The following is a 19,000-nucleotide window of genomic DNA, read 5'->3' as shown; positions in this document are numbered from 1 at the left end:
GTATATTAATTTGAAAGCATTTTTACATATCTTTGTTTATTTACTTAAACATCTATCTTGTGACAGGTTTTAGTGTAAATATTTTAAAGCTTTATAGTTTGGAAGATTCTGTTCTTAATTATCTTTTTGTTAAGGAAAACTAAATATATATTGCAGTCATTAAGAGAATAACATACCTTCATGTACCTGTCACCCGGCTTCAACAATTGAGTCATAGGAAACATAAATTGTTTGTTTCTATACCCCCACAGTCTTCCAACCCCATTATTTTGAAGTAAGTCCCAAACATCAGTTATTTCAGTAAATATTTCAGTATGTTTCTAAAAAATATACACATTTAAAAAATGACTGCACTACCATTATCAAACCTAGAAAGTTCACAGTAATTTCTTAATATGATTAAATATCCAGTCAGTGTTTAAATTCCCTTGATTGGCTCATAAATGCTATTTTTGTTTTTACAATTTGCTTGTTGGAATTAAAATACAAATACAGTCCATAAATGGTAATTAGTTGAAATGTCCCCTAAGTCTCTTTGAATACATAGGTTCTGCTCCATTGCTGTCACTATTTTTCCCTATAATATTTTGGGTTGGAGAAGCTAGATCAATTCTTTTTTTTTTTTTTTAATTAATTTTATTGGGGTGACAATTGTTAGTAAATTTACATAGATTTCAGGTGTACAATTCTGTATTACATCGTCTATAAATCCCATTGTGTGTTCACCACCCAGAGTCAGTTCTCCTTCCATCACCATATATTTGATCCCCTTTACCCTCATCACCCACCCCCCAACCCCTTACCCTCTGGTAACCACTAAATTATTGTCTGTGTCTATGAGTTTTTGTTTCTCATTTGTTTGTCTTGTTCTTTTTGGTTTATATACCACATATCAGTGAAATCATAGGGTTCTCTGCTTTTTCTGTCTGACTTATTTCACTTAGCATTATTCTCTCGAGATCCATCCATGTTGTCACAAATGCTCCTATATCATCTTTCCTTAACGCCGAATAGTATTCCATTGTGTATATGTACCACAACTTCTTTATCCATTCATCTATCGAAGGACATTTTGGTTGTTTCCATGTCTTGGCCACCGTAAACAAAGCTGCAATGAACATTGGCGTACACGTGTCTCTATAGAGAAATGCTTTTATATTTTTGGGGTAGATACCCAGGAGAGCGAGATCAATTCTTTATAGTCTTAATTCTGGTGATTGCATCCCTAAGATTGAACTTGTTTTTTGGCTTCTGTATATCCTATTAATTGGTAGTTAGATTCAGAGGTTTGATCAGATTTAAGTTCAATTCCTTTTTGGCAAGAAACCTTCATAGGTGGTGGTGTTTACTTACTTTAGAAAACATACTATCTGGTTATCTGTTTATGGTATTAGTAATATTTGATGATTAATGACTAGATTCATTAGAGTCTTCAAAAACAAACAAAGATAATATAAAAAATTGTAAATACTGTCTCTTATTCTGCTATACTACACAAGTCTTAGCACAAGAATAGCCACAAATTTTATGTATTTGTAAAGACCTTTGCCCCACAAATGCCTATCTTTTTTTTATGGTAAAAGGTAAAAAAAATGAAAGTTACCATTTTAACCATTTTTTAGTGTACAGTTCAGTGGCAATAAGTACATTCACATTGTTGTGTCTCTGACCCATTTTAAATTAATGTTTGTATGTGATGAGAGGAATGGATTGAAATGAATTGCTTTTTCATATTGATATCAATTGCTCTTGAGTCATTTGTTGAAAAGACTATTCTTTTCCCACTAATTGCTTTTGCACCATTCTCAAAAATTATTTGTCCACGTATGTGTGGATCTGTTTATTGACTCACTGTTCTGGTCTACTGATCTATTTATCAATCTTTATGCCAATAACACACTGTTGTTGATTACTATAGCTTTGTAAGAAGTCTTTAAATCAGGTAATATTAACCTTTTGTTGTAGTTAGGGTCCTCCAGAGAAAAAGAACCAATAGAATACATAAAAGAAATTTATTATAAAGAATTGACTCATATGATAATGAAGGTGAGAAGTTCCACAATCTGCCCTCTACAAGTTGGAGACCCAGGAGAGCTGATAGTATAGTTTCAGTCTGAATGCAGGAGAAGACTGATATCCCAGTTTGAAAACAGACAGAGAGCAAATTCTCCCTTACCCTGCCTTTTGTTCTATTCAGGCCTCCAATGGATTGGTCGAGGTCCACCCATGTTGGGGAATGCAATCGGCTTTACTTAGTCTACCTATTCAAATATTAATCTAATCCAGAAACACCCTCATAGATATATTCAGAATAATATTTAATCAAATATCTATGTACCCCATGTCCCGGTCAAGTTGATACGTAATATTGATAGAATAGTCACACCCTATAACTTTACTCTTCCTTTTGAAAGTATTTTGCTATTCAAGGGCCTTTGTACTACCATATAAATTATAGAATCAGATTATCAATTTCTACAAAAGAGCCTGCTGGGCCTGCATTGAATCTGTAGATCAATTTGAGGAGAAATGGCATCTTAACCACATTACGTCTTCTGACCCATGAAAAAGGGATAGCTCTCCATTTATAGAGTCTTAAATTTCCTCAAAAGTATTTTGTAGTTTGCAGTGTAAAAGTCTTTCACATCTAGTAGATTTATCCCTAAATTTATCATTTTTAAAAAAAGATTTTATTGGGGAAGGAGAACAGGACTTTATTGGGGAACAATGTGTTCTTCCAGGACTTTTTTCCAAGTCAAGTTGTTGTCCTTTCAATCTTAGTTGTGGAGGCACTCAGCTTCAAGTTGTTGTCCTTTCAGTCTTAGTTGTGGAGGGCGCAACTCAGCTCCAGGTCCAGTTGCCCTTGCTAGTTGCAGGGGGCACAGTCCACCATCCCTTGCGGGACTTGAGAAATTGAACTGGCAACCTTGTGGTTGAGAGGACACGCTCCAATCAACTGAGACATCTGGGAACTCATTGGCAGCTCAGCTCAAGGTGCCGTGTTCAATTTTAGTTGCAGGGAGCGCTGCCCACCATCCCTGGCGGGACTGGAGGAATTGAACTGGCAACCTTGTGGTTGAGAGCCCACTGGCCCATGTGGGAATCGAACCGGCAGCCTTCAGTGTTAGGAGCAAGGAGCTCTAACCGCCTGAGCCACCGGGCGGGCCCCAATTCATATTATTGGTGTTATTATAAATATTTTTAAAAACTCCAATTTCTGATTGTTGTCAAGTACATAAAAATCCAGTTGAGTTTTTGTAATTGATCTTATATCCTTCAACCTTGCTTAACTCACTTGTTAGTTCTAGTAGCTTTTTTTTTCTAGTAGCTTTTTAATAGATTTCATAATATTTTCTACATAAATAATTTATTTTCAAATTAAGGCTGCTTTACTTCTTATTTTTCAATATGGATACCTTTTATTTCTTTTCTTGCCTGATTAAACTGGTGAGAACTTCCAGTACAATGTTGAAAAGAATTGCTGAGATTAGACTTCCTTGCCTTCTTGATCATGAAACAGAAAGTACTTAGTCTTTCACTATTAATATGTAAGTTTTTTATAGATGTTCTTTATCCGGAAGTTCCTGTCTGTTTCAAACTTGCTAACAGTTTTAATGAGGAATGGATGTTGGATTTTGTCAAATACTTTTTCTTCATCTATTAAGCAGATCATATAGTTTTCCTTTTTTATTTGTTAAGATGGTGAATTTCAATGATCAATTTTTGACTGTTAAATCAGCCCTGTATTCATGGGGTAAAGTATCTTGATCATGATGTGTTGTACATTTTCTATATTGTTGGATTTGATTTGCTAAAGTAGTGTTCAAATTTTTTTCGTATATATTCATGAATATTCATCTGTAGTTTCCTATTCATATAATGTCTTTGTTTGGATTTGGTATCAAGGCAATGCTGACCTCAAACAATGAATTGAGAAGTATTCCCTTCTCTTCAGATTTATGGAAGAATCTATAATTCTTGTTATTCCTTCCTTAAATGTTCGGTAGAATTCACCAGTGAACAAATATGGGCCTGGAGTTTTCTTTTTTTTTTTTCTTGTTGTTTTTGTTTTGTTTTGTTTTAATTTATTGGGGGTGACAATTGTTAGTAAAATTACATAGATTTCAGGTGTACAATTCTGTATTACCATCATCTATAAATCCCATTGTGTGTTCACCACCCAGAGTCAGTTCTCCTTCCATCACCATATATTTGATCCCCCTTACCCTCATCTCCCACCCCTCACCCCCCTTATCCTCTGGTAACCACTAAACTATTGTCTGTGTCTATGAGTTTTTCTTTCTCATTTGTTTGTCTTGTTCTTCTGTTGTTTTTTGTTTATATACCACATATCAGTGAAATGATAGGGTTCTCTGCTTTTTCTGTCTGACTTATTTCGCTTAGCATTATACTCTCAAGATCCATCCATGTTGTCACAAATGTTCCTATATCATCTTTTCTTACCGCCAAATAGTATTCCATTGTGTATATATACCACAACTTCTTTATTCATTCATCTATCGAAGGACATTTTGGTTGTTTCCATGTCTTGGCCACTGCAAACAAAGCTGCAATGAACATTGGAGCACACGTGTCTTTATATATAAATGTTTTCAGATTTTTTGGGTAGATACTCAGGAGAGGGATTGCTGGGTCACCTGGTAATTCTATTCGTAATTTTTTGAGGAAACTCCACACTGCCTTCCATAATAGCTGCACCAGTCTGCATTCCCACCAACAGTGTATGAGGGTTCCTTTTTCTCCACAGCCTCTCCAACACTAGTTACTATTTGTCTTGTTGATGATAACCATTCTGACTGGGGTGAGGTGATATCTCATTGTGGTTTTTATTTGCATTTCTCTGATGATTAGTGATGTTGAGCATTTTTTCATATGTCTATTTGCCATTTGTATGTCCTCTTTGGAGAAATGTCTCTTCAGGTCCTCTGCCCATTTTTCAATTGGGTTGTTTGTTTTTTTGTTGTTGAGTTGCATGAGTTCCTTGTATATTTTGGATATTAGCCCCTTATCGGAGGCACTCTTTGCAAAAATCTTCTCCCATTTAGTTGGTTGCCTCTTTATTTTGTTGATGGTTTCTTTTGCTGTGCAGAAGCTTTTAAGTTTCACATAGTCCCATTCGTTTATTTTAGCTTTTACTTCCCTTGTCTTTGGAGTCAAATTCATAAAATGCTCTTTGAACCCAAGGTCCATAAGTTTAGTACCTATGTTTTCTTCTATGCAGTTTATTGTGTCAGGTCTTATGCTTAAGTCTTTGATCCATTTTTAATTAATTTTTGTACATGGTAACAGATAGTAGTCCAGTTTCATTCTTTTGCACGTGACTATCCAATTCTGGCCCTGGAGTTTTCTTCGTGACAAAATTTTTTATGATAAGACATTAACTACAAATCCTCCTTAAATAGATGCATGGCTATTCAGGTTATCTATTTCTTCTTGAGTAGGTTTTGATAATTTATGTCTGTCAAAGAATTTGTCCATTTTATCTAAGTTGTCAATTTATATATATTAAAATTTTCATGACTAATTTATCTACCTTTTAATAGCTGTAGAATTTGTGGTGAGTCACTTCTCTCATTCCTGATATTGGTAATTTGTGTTTTGTTAGTTTTCCCCTTATTTTCCGGTAAGTTCTCAGCATATGAAGGACACTGGCCTTGTTGAAGAGGCCTATCTCTGAGCTGTGTGGTCTTTGGCTTGGCATGAACTATATTCAAGTTTCTTAACCAGCTTCCTTGGGTTCCGTAGGGTGTCCATAAATGAAATCCATAGCCCCCTGAATCAAATTTTGGGTATGAGGAGAGTGACATAGTTTCATCAGAGTCTCACTGAGGTCTGTAAAAATATAAAAAACTGTTGCTCTGGTATAAACAGACACATAGGTCAATGGAACAGAAGAGAGCCCAGAAATAAACTGATGTATATATGATTAATTTATAACAAAGGAACCAAGAATATACAGTGGGGAAAGGATAGTCTCTCCAACAAATGGTATTGGGAAAACTGGACAGCCACATGCAAAATAAAATAAAATAAAACTGTACCCTTATCTTACACCATACACAAAAATCAACTCAAAATGGATTAAAGACTTGACCATAAGACTTGAAACTATAAAACTCCTAGAAGAAAACATGGAAGTAAGCTCCTTGACATTGGTCTTTGTAATGACACATGATTTTTTGTATTTGACACAAAAAGCAAAGTCAACAAAAACAAAAATTAATAAGTGGGACTACATCAAACTAAAAAACTGCACAGCAAAGGAAACCATCAGCAAAATGAAAAGGCAACTTACTAAATGGGAGAAAATATCTGTAAACCCTATGTCTGATAAAGGGTTAATATCCAAAATATATAAAGAACTCACAACTCAATAGCAATAAAACAAACAATCCAATTAACCATGGGCAGAGGAACTGAATATACATTTATACAAAGAAGCCATACAAATGGACAGTAGGTACCGGTATATGAAGAGGTGCTCAATATCACAAATCCTCAGGGAAATGCCACCACGATGAGATATGATGTCACATATGTTAGAATCGCTGTCATCAAAAAGATAAGAGATCACCACTGACTACTAAAAATGTAGAGAAAAGGGAACCCTCGTGCATGTTGGTGGGAACATAAATTTGTGCAGCCACCATGAAAAAGAGGACTGAGGTTCTTTAAAAAATTAAAACTAGAAGTAGTATATGATCCAGCAATTCCACTTCTGGGTAAACATCTGAAAGAAATGAAATCACTATTGGGAAGAGATATCTACACCTTCGTGTTCATTTCAGCATTATTTACAATAGGTAATACCTAGGTGTCCATTGATAAATGAATGGATAAAGATGATCACACACACACGCATATTATTCAGCCATAAATAAAAAGGAGATCGTGCCTTTTACAACAACATGGATGGACCTTTATTTCATTATGCTAAGTGAAATAAATGAGACAGATAAAGACAAATACTATATGATCTCACTTATAGGCATAATAGAATCTGAAAAAACAAAATAAAACAAAAAACAACCTGAACTCATAGAAACAGAGAACAGATTGGTGGTTGCCGATGGCAGGGGTGGGGGAAATGGTGAATCAAACGGTACAAATTTCCAGTTATAAGATTAGTAAGTTCTAGGGATCTAATGTGAAGCATGGTGACTATAGTTAACAATACTGTATTGTACATTTCAAAGTTGCTAAGAGAGTAGGTCTCATCACAAGAAAAAAGTGTAACATGTATGGTGATGCATGTTAACTACACTTATTGTGGTAATCATTTCCCAACACATGCATATATGAAATCATTATGTTGTACACCTTAAACTAACAGAATATCGTATGTCAATTATATCTCAATAAAACTGGGGCAAGGGAGAACTATTGCTCTTTGGAGGCCAATTACTCCCAAATGCACACCCAGCACCCAGTGCTTTGCTGCATGAGGATTATTTTTGATTCGTAATTAATATATAGATTGCTGGACCCTGCTCCTAAAGATTCTGATTCATTAAGCCTGGGATGAGGCCAAGAAATGTATATTTTTACAAGCCTACCAGTGATTGTGATGTAAGGCCAGGATTGGAGAGCCACTGGGCGGATGACCTGTTACTGAGTCCTCAGGAGCTGGAGCATTGAGTGGGCCTGTGTTGCCCTCTAGTGCCTCTGGCTGCTTGCTACACTTCTGTGTACTCCAGTAACCCTCCGCCTGAGCGCTGGTGGCCTTGCTGCCTGGTACTGCCCTGAGGTTTCCCGTCCAACTTTCTGGAAATCTTAGCTCTTGGGCTTTAAAAAAAATGTTCATGTATAAAAATGTTGCTGCTCAATAGCAGCAGTTATGCTTCTCTGTCCCAGCACCTTGACATATCTAAGGTGTTCAGTACTGTTTTCTGAAAATGAGACACAGCAAAACTCCCTCATGAGGCTTGTGTGGAGGGCCAACTCACATCAGTGGCATGTCTGTCAGGGTTTTCTTTATGGGGCTGGGATATGACCCATGGTACATATGAATCAGTAACTGGGAACAGTTCCCTGAGGAAATTCTACTGCTACAATAATTGTGGTGCTGTAGCGTTATTGTGGAAGCAGGGTCTGGCTTTAGCAAGTTTTCTAGAAACACATGAATATGAATCTTTTAGAGTTGTGTAGTCCTCCAGAGTCCACAGGGGCTTCCCATGAACTTCATCTCCCTTGCTTGTAGTTCACTACAAACCATGAGGCAGGAAGGGCAGATGGGAAGATCCATAACCACGTTATTAAAAATGACAGCACATTCAGGATGTGAGTGTGCCCTTGTTCAGAAGGATTTCAATCCCACTGACCTATCCACACAAGCACCTTGCGTCAACGAGTACCCCATCAATAAATAAACCTGTACTCAAGACCAATTCTGCAAAAAGGCATAAGATTATCTTTGGTTCTGACTCCTCAGATCTGAAAGGAGCAAGGGCCGGGTGAATTGCTGAAGAGGAGTTTGCAACAGGTGGTTTTAATGGCTTAATGGGATGAGAGTGACTGTGGGTTATCCGTAAGCTAAGTGCACTGGTTGGAGGAGGTGTGAAGTTTGTAGAATTTGATGGTTTTGCCTGGGGCAAGAGACCAGGCTAATGGAGACTGAGACAAAAAAGCAGCAGCAGCTGCAGGAAGCCAGAGCTGGCTGGGTAGGATACATAGTACTCTGTTCACCTTCTCTCCCATTGGTGAGGGAGAGAGTCCCACCCTAAGGTTCTGGGGATGGCTGACGCTGGACCTATGAGATGAACAGTTTATTAATCATATATATTCAGAGCTCAGGGGAGGACACCAAACACCACACAGCACCACACTGGTCAGGTTAATGGGAGACAGACTGTTGCGGCAGCGCAGAGGGCAGCAGCAGCTGCAGGAAGCAGAAGCAGGTTGGGTAGGAATAATAAAATATTCAAGCTACTTTGTAGGTATCTTGACCTGCTACTAACCAGCTGATGCAAGCTGCTTTTTAATTGGTTTTTGCTAACCTGTCATTCAGTGGTCTTTCCTGTATTACGGAATTTGCAAGTTCAGAAAAGATGTTGAAATGGCTCAAATTCATCCCATCTTCAGGGTGAGATTTTCTTAAATTACCTTAAATGTAGGGATCTAGTTTTTAAAAATGTGTTCTATGTGAAAGAACATTGAAGAAAAACATGCACTAATTCATTTCCTTATCAAATCATTTTCAGGATATTCTTCCTTATAACGAATAAAAAGTCTGTCATGCTAATGATTGAGGGTTTTTTGCCTTTTGTTTTTAAAATTATGGTTAGATACACTTAACACAAAATACTTGAACCATTTTTAAGTGTACATTTAAGTGTACACCACCTGTGGGGACAGAGTCCCAGAGAGCAGTTTCCAGGCTCTCGGCCTCACGTGGAAAGGTGCTGGCTCGGTAAGTAGTTGGCCGTCAGCTGTAGCAGGTTAGCCAGTTGGCCGCTGATATAACTGCCGCGGCTGCGCTGGAGAGTCCAGTCGAGTCAGTCGGTGGGTTGGCAGGCAGAAAAGCAGACAGCAGATTGCGGGTCGTGCGACTCGAGCCTCCAGTGAGACTATAGTGGTCTGACTCCCCTACCTGTGGCTCTGTGGGTGTTCCTGTTTGGCCTCACCATGTCCTGCGTTCTTATGTGGGGATCGGGAGCAGAGACTCTGCAGGCCGTCCCGCATGACACATGGTGCAGCGAGCAGGGTATCCCGGACGACACCACCACTACTCTTTTCAGAATTTTTTTATCATCCCAAACAGAAACTCTGTACCCACTAAATAACAACTCCCTACTCCCCTCTTCCCCAACCCCTGCTAAGGTTGGTTCTTGATTCATGTGAATTAGTTTTTGTCTTTGAAACTAGATTTTTAAGTGTCTTGAGAGAACAGATTGAGTGCTCGCCATACTTGTTTGGTCGAGGACTGGATGCTGGAGGCAGGTCCAAATGGCCTCTTCAAATAGTTTGGGCCTGAGAATTTTTTTTTAATTGAGTAATAGTGTGTTTTTTCCAGGACCCATCAGTTCCAAGTCAAGTCGTTGTCCTTCAATCTAGTTGTGGAGAGCGCAGCTCAGCTCCAAGTCCAGTCGCCCTTTTCAATCTAGTTGTGGTGGGAGGGGGGACACAGCCCACCATCCCATGCTGGAATTGAACCCCGCAACCTTGTTGTTGAGAGCTCACGCTCTAACCAACTGAGCCATCTGGCTGCCCACCGGCAGCTCAGCTGCAGCTCGTTGTCTTCAATCTAGTTGTGGAGGGCGGAACTGAGAATTTTTGAGCTGTGGGACCACTCTCATCGAGGCAAAAAAGTCTTAAGGAAAAGCAGAAATCCTGGAGTGTTGGAGGCATATCACAGTGTCAATAGGGGCCATAAAGTTAACATTAATTGTTAACCATTGAAGTTGGACAGGAAAAAGCTTGCCTTGCCTAAAGGCGTTTAAATTCAGATTTTCATAAAACATTTACCCACATATTCCAACCAGGATGGAATCAACCAAAAAGCCACAAGTTTTTGGTCGTAAATCAAGTCTTGCCAATAATCCGTCTCCATGAATAGGCAGGATGCTATAAGATCTGTAGAGGCCGTCTGGAAAATCAAGCTCCAGAAGTGAGCTTCCTTCATGTGCCTCCCTGGAAGGCAATGTTTACAGTCTCTTCCCGCCCATCTTGAGCTTGATCACACAGACTGGGAAGACTCTTTCTTTAAACAACTTAGAAAGTTATTTAAAAGGATAGCAGCTACGTCCCTCCCTTGCCATATCGGACATGGTCCTCTTCCCCAAACTCCTGATACTGACCACCTATTTATTGCCTGTGACATCAAAACCCTCACTTTCCAAGACGTAACAAGACATTGCGTGCCCTATCTTATTGTGTATCTTCTAGTTACCTTCCCCACTCCAGGTGATGTAGTTCACGAAGTTTCTCTGACCTAGCCACTACCTCTCTTACAGGGCAGGCAGTGTATATAAAGACTCAGTTTTCTGGGGATAGATGCTAGACTATTGTCTTAAAGGAGAGAGCTGAGTCATCAGGGTATAGGGAATAGAAAGACTATGAAAGAATATATGCTGCCCATGACCTTGGCACCTTTAAGCCTAGGCTCTGCAACCAATACAAACAACCAGACAACCTCATCTGAACACTGAATCACACGAGCTTCTGTTAGATAATGGTTTGTGATGCTCTGCATACCTTGGGAAACAGGAGGGCTTTGTGATGCAGTCTGGTCATCCGGTTCCATCTTCTGTGAGACAGAGATGACAAGGTCTAGAGTATAAAGGCATTAGGTTCCAAGACTCTGAAAGCCTAAGAAGAGGATGGCTAGTGAGGTTTAGATTATGTTGAGCCCTATCTTTGTTCTGTGGGATATTGGATATCCTTTATACACTTATGGCTCCATCATTATTATTGCCTTAATTCTTTGGCAAGTGAAAAAGAACCCCCAAGAATTAAGGTTGGGACCTAACAGAAGCTGTTGCCGGGTAGGGAAACCCAATGACTATGACTGAACTGATTAAGCCTCAAACAAGATTTTATTTCCTGTTTTCTCTTGTTACTCTTACTCCTTGCTTTACTCTGGAGGTTTTCTCATTGCATCCCAGAACAGCTCCAAATTTAGGTGGTTCTACTTGTTGGTAGATATTTAGATGGCTTAAGTCCTTTGCCTACGAGACCACCCATCCTTTAATCTGTTCCACTTTTTCTCCTGTCTCATTCAGATCTCTCCACAGAATTTGTACAGAGAGATTGAGGGTGGAGATATGGAAGAGCCTTGAATCAGAAATAAGAAGAGAAAGGAAATGATGGGGTGAAAGATGTAGAGTAGGGAAAAGAAAGAATACTATATAAAATTGGCATACCGATAAAGTTTGGGAAATATGTGCGGGCTTTGTCTCATTTTAGACATGAAAAGAAAAGAGTGCCCCAGCTTCACTCTAACTTTTTGTCTTTAGCATCACCGGAGAGTCAAACAAAACTATAGATCATCAAGAGGTAAAGTCCCACTCTCTTCTCTGACTCCCCTCCACTGTGGGCGAGGTTCCCATACAACCTGTTCCCTCTTTGACCCCTGGTGCCAGGTGCTCTAACCACTGAAGGCTCCATTTCCCCAAGTTGACAAATTCCCACAGAAGACTTTCTTGGGTGGGAAATCAGAGGAAATGTTCCAAAATTCGCCACCTTGCCCCAGAGAATGAAGAATGAGGAAAAAGGGCAGAAGTCCTTCATTGTGTCATTTACTAGTTTTATGACCCTGGAGAGGTCACTTCATCTCTCAGTCTTGTTATCCATAAAATGGCATCTCAGGAGCCTGCCTCACTCACAGCGTGGTTGTGAAGATGTAATGAGAAGAGGTCAGGGACAACACATCGTAACTGGTACAGTTGTACGCAGACGTGCCTTAGAGCACTGACTGTTGGTTTTCAGTCTCCTCTCATTCAAAGGCCTTCAGCTGCCTATAGGATATCCCTGAATGCTCTCTTGTTCCATATAACACTGTCTCCTGGTTTCTCAGCTAGGAGACTTTCCTGGAAAGAAGCTGAGAAGCCCTTGGAACTGCTCTCTGTCATGAAAAGGTGATCTCTTGCTCTTTATGGTCTTCCAGTTCCCAGCCTGGCCTGCGATGATTTCTCTGCTCGGCCTGGGGCAAGGATGAGGAGAGGGATGGGGGCAGTGAGGGGACCAGCCCCGGTGGAGGCTGGAGCACTGGTTAAGAGGGTTGCCAGTGCAGAGGGGCATTAGACATCTCAGAAGGGAGGAGGCTCCCAGTTCTGCTCTGGGACAGGCTCACAGTGCTCCTGGAATTCAGGATTTGACCAGCGTACAATTCATTAGGCCTCTCTATGGGTTTGCACTCAGCCACCAGACAACTTATCCAGGATACAGAATGGGTAAATAAGTCACCATTGTCATATTCTCTTTAGAGCTACACCCTTTCAAGGGCAGACCCGGAACACTGCTTATATTACCTCCTCTGTCTCTGTCTTCAGATCCTGGGACAGCCCTCACCCAGGACCTTACCATCTCATCCTCTTCTCAATACCTCTAGAGAACGGGATTCTCTCCCAAGAGATTTTGTGTACACTTCATAATCCCCAGAAAGCAGAGTTCCCACAAGGACCTCATTTTCCACAGTTTGAAATACTACCAGGCTGTGGCTTTTTTAGCCCCAAACAAGACTGAGTCCAGGTTCCACCTGGTGATGCCCCTTCAGCTAACCATTGGCTCCCTCATCCCTTGATCTCCTGGTTCAGCGTCTCAACACAAGTCAACATAGAACTCACCCCACCTCCCAGTCTCTCGTGGCCCTGTGCTTCCTGGGCTTGTAGGAGACCTTGCCCAACAAGCTCCGACCCTCAGCGCAGCACACCGTAACTTGCCACATGGCATTTCCTTAGGAAGAAAGGCAGAGGAGTAAACAGCCAGGGGGTACACACCCCAGGGTTTACAGGACTAGAGAGGGCAGGGCTAATCTCCAGGCTACACACTTGCAAAGAGGCACATGTCAATCCATCATTAACAGTTGCCATGTTTCCCTTCGCAGCCGGGAATGGTTTCCTCGGGAGGGAAGTGTGCGGAGACTCCTGTGTGCTGACCCCCGCTGCCAAACCTGCAATGCGACGGCTCTGGAGATCCAGCAGTTGCTGGCGGGTGAGAACACCCCGATCTCTCCCCGTTCACCAGGGCCATCGCAGGGCTCCTCTTGCCCAGAGATTTTGTCCCAGCACTCCCAAGAGCTTTCATTTCCACCTGCAATCTCCTCAATGTCACAACTAATGGATCAGAAATCCTTAACCCAGTCAGCTGCCCAGTCAACAGAAGTAGTCAGCATCCAAGATGGCCAGGCTGAACACAAGCTAAGGCAGGGACTTCGAGCACCAGATGTGTCCTGGGACGCAGGAGCTCTGTCTTCTTTAAGCCTCGAGGAGCGCAGGATTCCTATGAACCAGCAAGACAAGAAGAGCAACTCTGAATGTGCCCTGGGGAAACAAGGTCAGCAGCCCTCAAATACCTGATTCCCTTTCTTTCCCTGAACCCTGAGCTCACCAACCTAAAACACCCCATGGCCCTACATTCCCTTCACCTGCTATTCCTATGTCATAAAAGCTGTGGGGTATCTTTAAGTAGAGACACATAAATGCATGCATTTCTACTCCTGAGGGCTTTCAAGATCGGTGGAAGAGTTCCAATGGCAGCTTATGCCACATTGCCCCAAATATTTTCCAAGCCTGGAGGAAAAATCAACCATTTCTTTCATCATAATGCTATCTCTGAGGCCTCTTTCAAAAAAATGGGCTTTTATCTCCCTGACCTGGGATTCATGGGAGATCAGCCAGTCCACCCAAGCTTTCTGGGTTTTTTAAGGATCTATTATGCATCCAGAGCAAATATCAATGGAAACAAATCCTAAACTGCACGGCTCTTGTTCTACCTTCTACCACCCTTTGGTGACTAAGTGGTTTCTATCCATTGCCTGGGGGACACACTGAGGCCTCACTGTGTTATCTGTAGCATAAATACAGCTATTTTAATATGGCTTCTCTTTTCTGCACAATGAGTCCCTGGTTTGCCCCTGGAGATTTTTCCACCAAAATGAGCACCCCAGACCCTTTTTCTTCAATGATTTCTTCTTAGTCTCTGTACTGTCTGGAATTTCCTCCACCTCAGTTAGCCCCACCTTCTTCCCACATTTCTGAGTTTGGGCATGTTTGCCTGACTATCAGCAAGTCCGTATTAATGTCCCATTTCCAACTCTGGCCAAGTGTGAAGACTTGGAGTGACACCTCCTGCCAGGGCAGCTCCAGCTTCAGTGGGGCTTGCCAGCTGTTGCCTGGAGATAATCTGTAGAGGCAGAGAGCCATATAACATAAGCCCCGAGACATGTTAAGTAACCCATCCCCTGACACCCAGGGGCCTACCTGTCTGGCAAAGCCTATTTCAGTCCTGAAGAGGCAGCTAGTGTTTCCCTGGAGCATGCCCAGAGCTGCTGGAGTTCCACCTTCAGAAGTGGTTGGTTGATCAGGTTGATTCACCATTTCTGGGGCCCCAGTTGCTTCTATCCCCTGATGACCAGCCGCTCCTGCCCTGAAACAGCACAGTGAGTGTTCCCAAGCCTGCAGGCCTAGATGCCAGTGGGGTAGGGACCTGTTCTGATCCATTGTGGCAGCAGAGCCAGCCCACAGTTGCTTGCCCAGGCCAAGGCAATGTTGCAGAGCCACATCGACCACAAATGTGGGAAGATCTGCTAGGGCATTGTCCCTGCCCACATCTGTCCCGGTGGGACTTCAGATCACTGGGTCGGCAGCAGTCCAGGGGCCCTAGAAGCAATTCAGTTCTCTTACACCCTGGAAAGAAAGTCCCTAGACATGAAGGCAGCAATCAGCCCTCACATGGGTCACGAAGTGACACCCTGAACACAGGCTTTGACCAGCAGCAACAAGCCTCACCAAATGCTGTCACTGGTCTCCCTGATTAGCACCTGTGTGGGTACCCTCCCAGAGGTCACTGAGAAACTGGAGACAAGTTGTGGCCTTCCTGTCAGGGCTGCTAGCTCTTTATTATGTAGCTCTCTCCAAGGCCATGGCTCTAGTAATCACTAGCCAGTCAGCCATCAGAGAGATTGTGCCTGGACCTGTGGGAGGTCCAACAGAGCCTCTGGCTCAGTCTCGCCTAAACAACACATAAGTCCTGAGCCATGCTGTCAAGATGCCAATGAAACTTGTGCAGACAGTGCACAAGCATCCAGACTGAAGCGCAGGCGGATGGAGATGATACCTCTGGAGAGCCAGACTCAGCCTGATAGCCCCGACTCACTCAAGACACCCATGTTGGCCAAAGTGAATTTTTACCTGAAAAAGAAATACCTGGAGGTACATTTGGGAGGTCTCATAATGACAAAGGAGTCCAGGGAACAAACTGTGGCTGTCCCAAAGATTATCTGTGCCTAGGAGTCCTTTAGGAGTCTAAAATTCCAAGGGAAGTGCTCGCTTCAGCAGCACATATACTAAAACTGGAACAATACAGAGATTAGCATGGCCCCTGCACAAGGATGACACACAAATTTGTGAAGCATTCCATATTTTAAAAAACAACAACTCTTATTCAAACAAAGTTAAACTAATAAAATGAACCAAGTTTCAAAAAAAAAATACCAAGGGAAAATGTTACCCCAGGAAGTCCCCATCCCACCAGGCATCCCATGTGCCCCAGAATGGTCCACCTTAAAGAAGAGCTTGCAATTAAACTAAGGCAGTGCAGCAGAACCAAAAGCAAGCTAATTCCAGAGCAGTCCTTATGGTTCTGCCCACTGGGCCTTAAAAGACCTCACATCCAGTGGGGACATTACAGAGGCCCAGGGGCTTTGTATTCAGCTGGAGGCCAATGTGAACAACTTCAGCCTGGAGGAGTTCTAGACCCTTTAGCCCCAAGTCTCTGCAAGCGTGAAGAAAACTCCCTACCCCATCAGAGAAAACAGAGGACCCACGGAAACTCAAAGCAGCAGAGAATCACAGAGAAGGGGATGTAGTGTTGAGGCTCTCTCCCACCTGAGAGAACATCCACTCTCCAGAGGCTGTAGGCACACTTCTAAATAGAACCTCCTGAACCCTTGTCTTCCCAAATGCATCTCCAGAATCTTTCTCAGGTAGAATTTTAGTTTGACCAAGATCATTGCCTTGAGTGAGTTGGAATAGGCAAGCATCTCTCTGGATCTATAGAGCCACCATCTCCATCCTCTCAGCTTACTGCTCCCTGTCAGCACCTTAAGCAGCTTCTCCCTCACCTCAAACTCCTAGAGCATCTTCCAGGATTCCTTGGGGGCAAAGGGTCTAGATAAGAATGGTCTGCAGGGCTGTTAGAGCAAGCTGAATGACCTCACCCAAATAAGGATTCCTGAGAATGCCAGATCTGGAGTACCCAGAGCTTAAATGGACTTACTTTACAGGATCAATTTAAAGGGTCATGATTTGCTAGGCCAAATTTTGCAAGTCTCATATTTAAGGGGAAAACATTCTTCAGATCCAAACTTTGCAGGGCCACATTTTCTAAAGCCAAGAGCTATAGGGTCTGGTAAAGGCAGCTCATACTCACAAGAGCCCCACCCTTCCAGAAGCTACAGAAGCTGGCTTGGGAAATAAAATGAAGCACTTTCCACACTGGAGTAACCGTGAGGTGAAAGGTCAAAGGCATAAGGAATCCATTCTCCTCTCTAAGGATGAGACAGTGGCCAAAACCTTGACAAAAACGGTTGAGAAGAGTCCACCCCCCACCAAAGGCCCTGTGAAGCAAGCTAAGTTGGAGAAGACAACAGAGGACGAGGGCAGCATCTTCTTTGATGCCCACCAGTGCCTAGACAATGAACTCCATCAACACTCTCTTCAGTCTAACCACTCCTGGTTCCAGCGCCTTCCCCACAACAGCTCCAAGCACTCTCCTCAGCTGACTTGTGCCACTCAACCAGAAAATCCATCCCAGGTCCCAACTCTCACCTCAGCATAAGGCACTGGTCTGTGCAAAGAGAATACCCAGTCCAGAAAGGAGTTTATAGTTTCCCAAATGTCTGCATCCCCATGAAAAATTGTCATCATTTGCATTAAAGTGCAGGTGAGGATGGACCCTCTCCAAATATACTATATACGTCTAAGCAAAGAACCACCTGTTTGTGCCTATTTCTTTTCTTGTCTTTTTGTGCCTATTTTTTTTTGTTTTTTTAATTTATTGGGGTGACAATTGTTAGTGAAATTACATGAATTTCAGGTGTACAATTCTGTATTACATCATCTATAAATCCCATTGTGCGTTCACCACCCAGAGTCAGTTCTCCTTCCATCACCATATATTTGATCCCCCTTACCCTCATCTACCACACCCCTCCCCCCTTACCTTCTGGTAACCACTAAACTATTGTCTGTGTCTATGAGTTTTTGTTCTTCATTTGTTTGTCTTGTTCTTCTGTTGTTTTGGTTTATATACCACATATCAGTGAAATCACAGGGTTTTCTGCTTTTTCTGTCTGACTTATTTCGCTTAGCATTATACTCTCAAGATCCATCCATGTTGTCACAAATGTTCCTATATCATCTTTCCTTAATGCCGAATAGTATTCCATTGTGTATATATACCACAACTTCTTTATCCATTCATCTATCGAAGGACATTTTGGTTGTTTCCATGTCTTGGCCATTGTAAACAAAGCTGCAATGAACATTGGACCACACGTGTCTTTATATATAAATGTTTTCAAATTTTTTGGTATATACCCAGGAGAGGGATTGCTGGGTCATATAGTAATTCTATTCATAATTTTTTGAGGAAACTCCACACTGCCTTCCATAGAGGCTGCACCAGTCTGCATTCCCACCAACAGTGTATGAGGGTTCCTTTTTCTCCACAGCCTCTCCAACACTTGTTATTATTTGTCTTGTTGATGATAACCATTCTGACTGGGGTGAGGTGATATCTCATTGTGGTTTTTATTTGCATTTCTCTGATGATTAGTGATGTTGAGCGTTTTTTCATATGTCTATTTGCCATTTGTAAGTCCTCTTTGGAGAAATGTCTCTTCAGGTCCTCTGCCCATTTTTCAATTGGGTTGCTTGTTTTTTTGTTGTTGAGCTTCATGACTTCCTTGTATATTTTGGATATTAGCCCCTTATCGGAGGCACTATTTGCAAAAATCTTCTCCCATTCAGTTGGTTGCCTCTTTATTTTGTCGATGGTTTCTTTTGCTGTGCAGAAGCTTTTAAGTTTCACATAGTCCCATTCGTTTATTTTAGCTTTTACTTCCCTTGCCTTTGGAGTCAAATTCATAAAATGCTCTTTGAACCCAAGGTCCATAAGTTTAGTACCTATGTTTTCTTCTATGCAGTTTATTGTGTCAGGTTTTATGGTTAAGTCTTTGATCCATTTTGAATTAATTTTGGTACATGGTGACAGATAGCAATCCAGTTTCATTCTTTTGCACATGGCTATCCAATTCTCC

The 19,000-nt window shown here is 41.7% G+C and overlaps 3 protein-coding genes across 3 annotated transcripts in view; all 3 read left to right on the top strand.

The window, feature by feature from the left end:
• CCL21 (C-C motif chemokine ligand 21) overlaps positions 1-19,000 on the top strand; it is a 122,112-nt gene that overhangs the window by 30,909 nt on the left and 72,203 nt on the right. The gene's annotated exons all lie outside the window — the stretch shown is intronic.
• The window catches only part of LOC308504878 (protein SPATA31F1-like), a 99,744-nt gene that overhangs the window by 30,682 nt on the left and 50,062 nt on the right, over positions 1-19,000 (top strand). The window lies entirely within an intron of this gene.
• On the top strand, positions 11,361-17,517 carry SPATA31F3 (SPATA31 subfamily F member 3; the record flags this gene model as incomplete). The annotated part of the gene is made up of 5 exons (XM_081065886.1): positions 11,361-11,504; positions 11,976-12,015; positions 12,536-12,596; positions 13,565-14,013; positions 17,129-17,517. The coding sequence occupies 5 exons, from the start codon at positions 11,361-11,363 to the stop codon at positions 17,515-17,517; spliced, it is 1,083 nt and encodes a 360-aa protein (XP_080922012.1).

Source organism: Rhinolophus hipposideros, assembly GCF_964194185.1.
Source record: "Rhinolophus hipposideros genome assembly, chromosome: 11".
In the NCBI taxonomy this organism is placed as follows: domain Eukaryota; kingdom Metazoa; phylum Chordata; class Mammalia; order Chiroptera; family Rhinolophidae; genus Rhinolophus; species Rhinolophus hipposideros.
The sequence above is the reverse complement of the archived record's forward strand: the minus strand, read 5'-3'. Positions and strand labels throughout refer to the sequence as shown.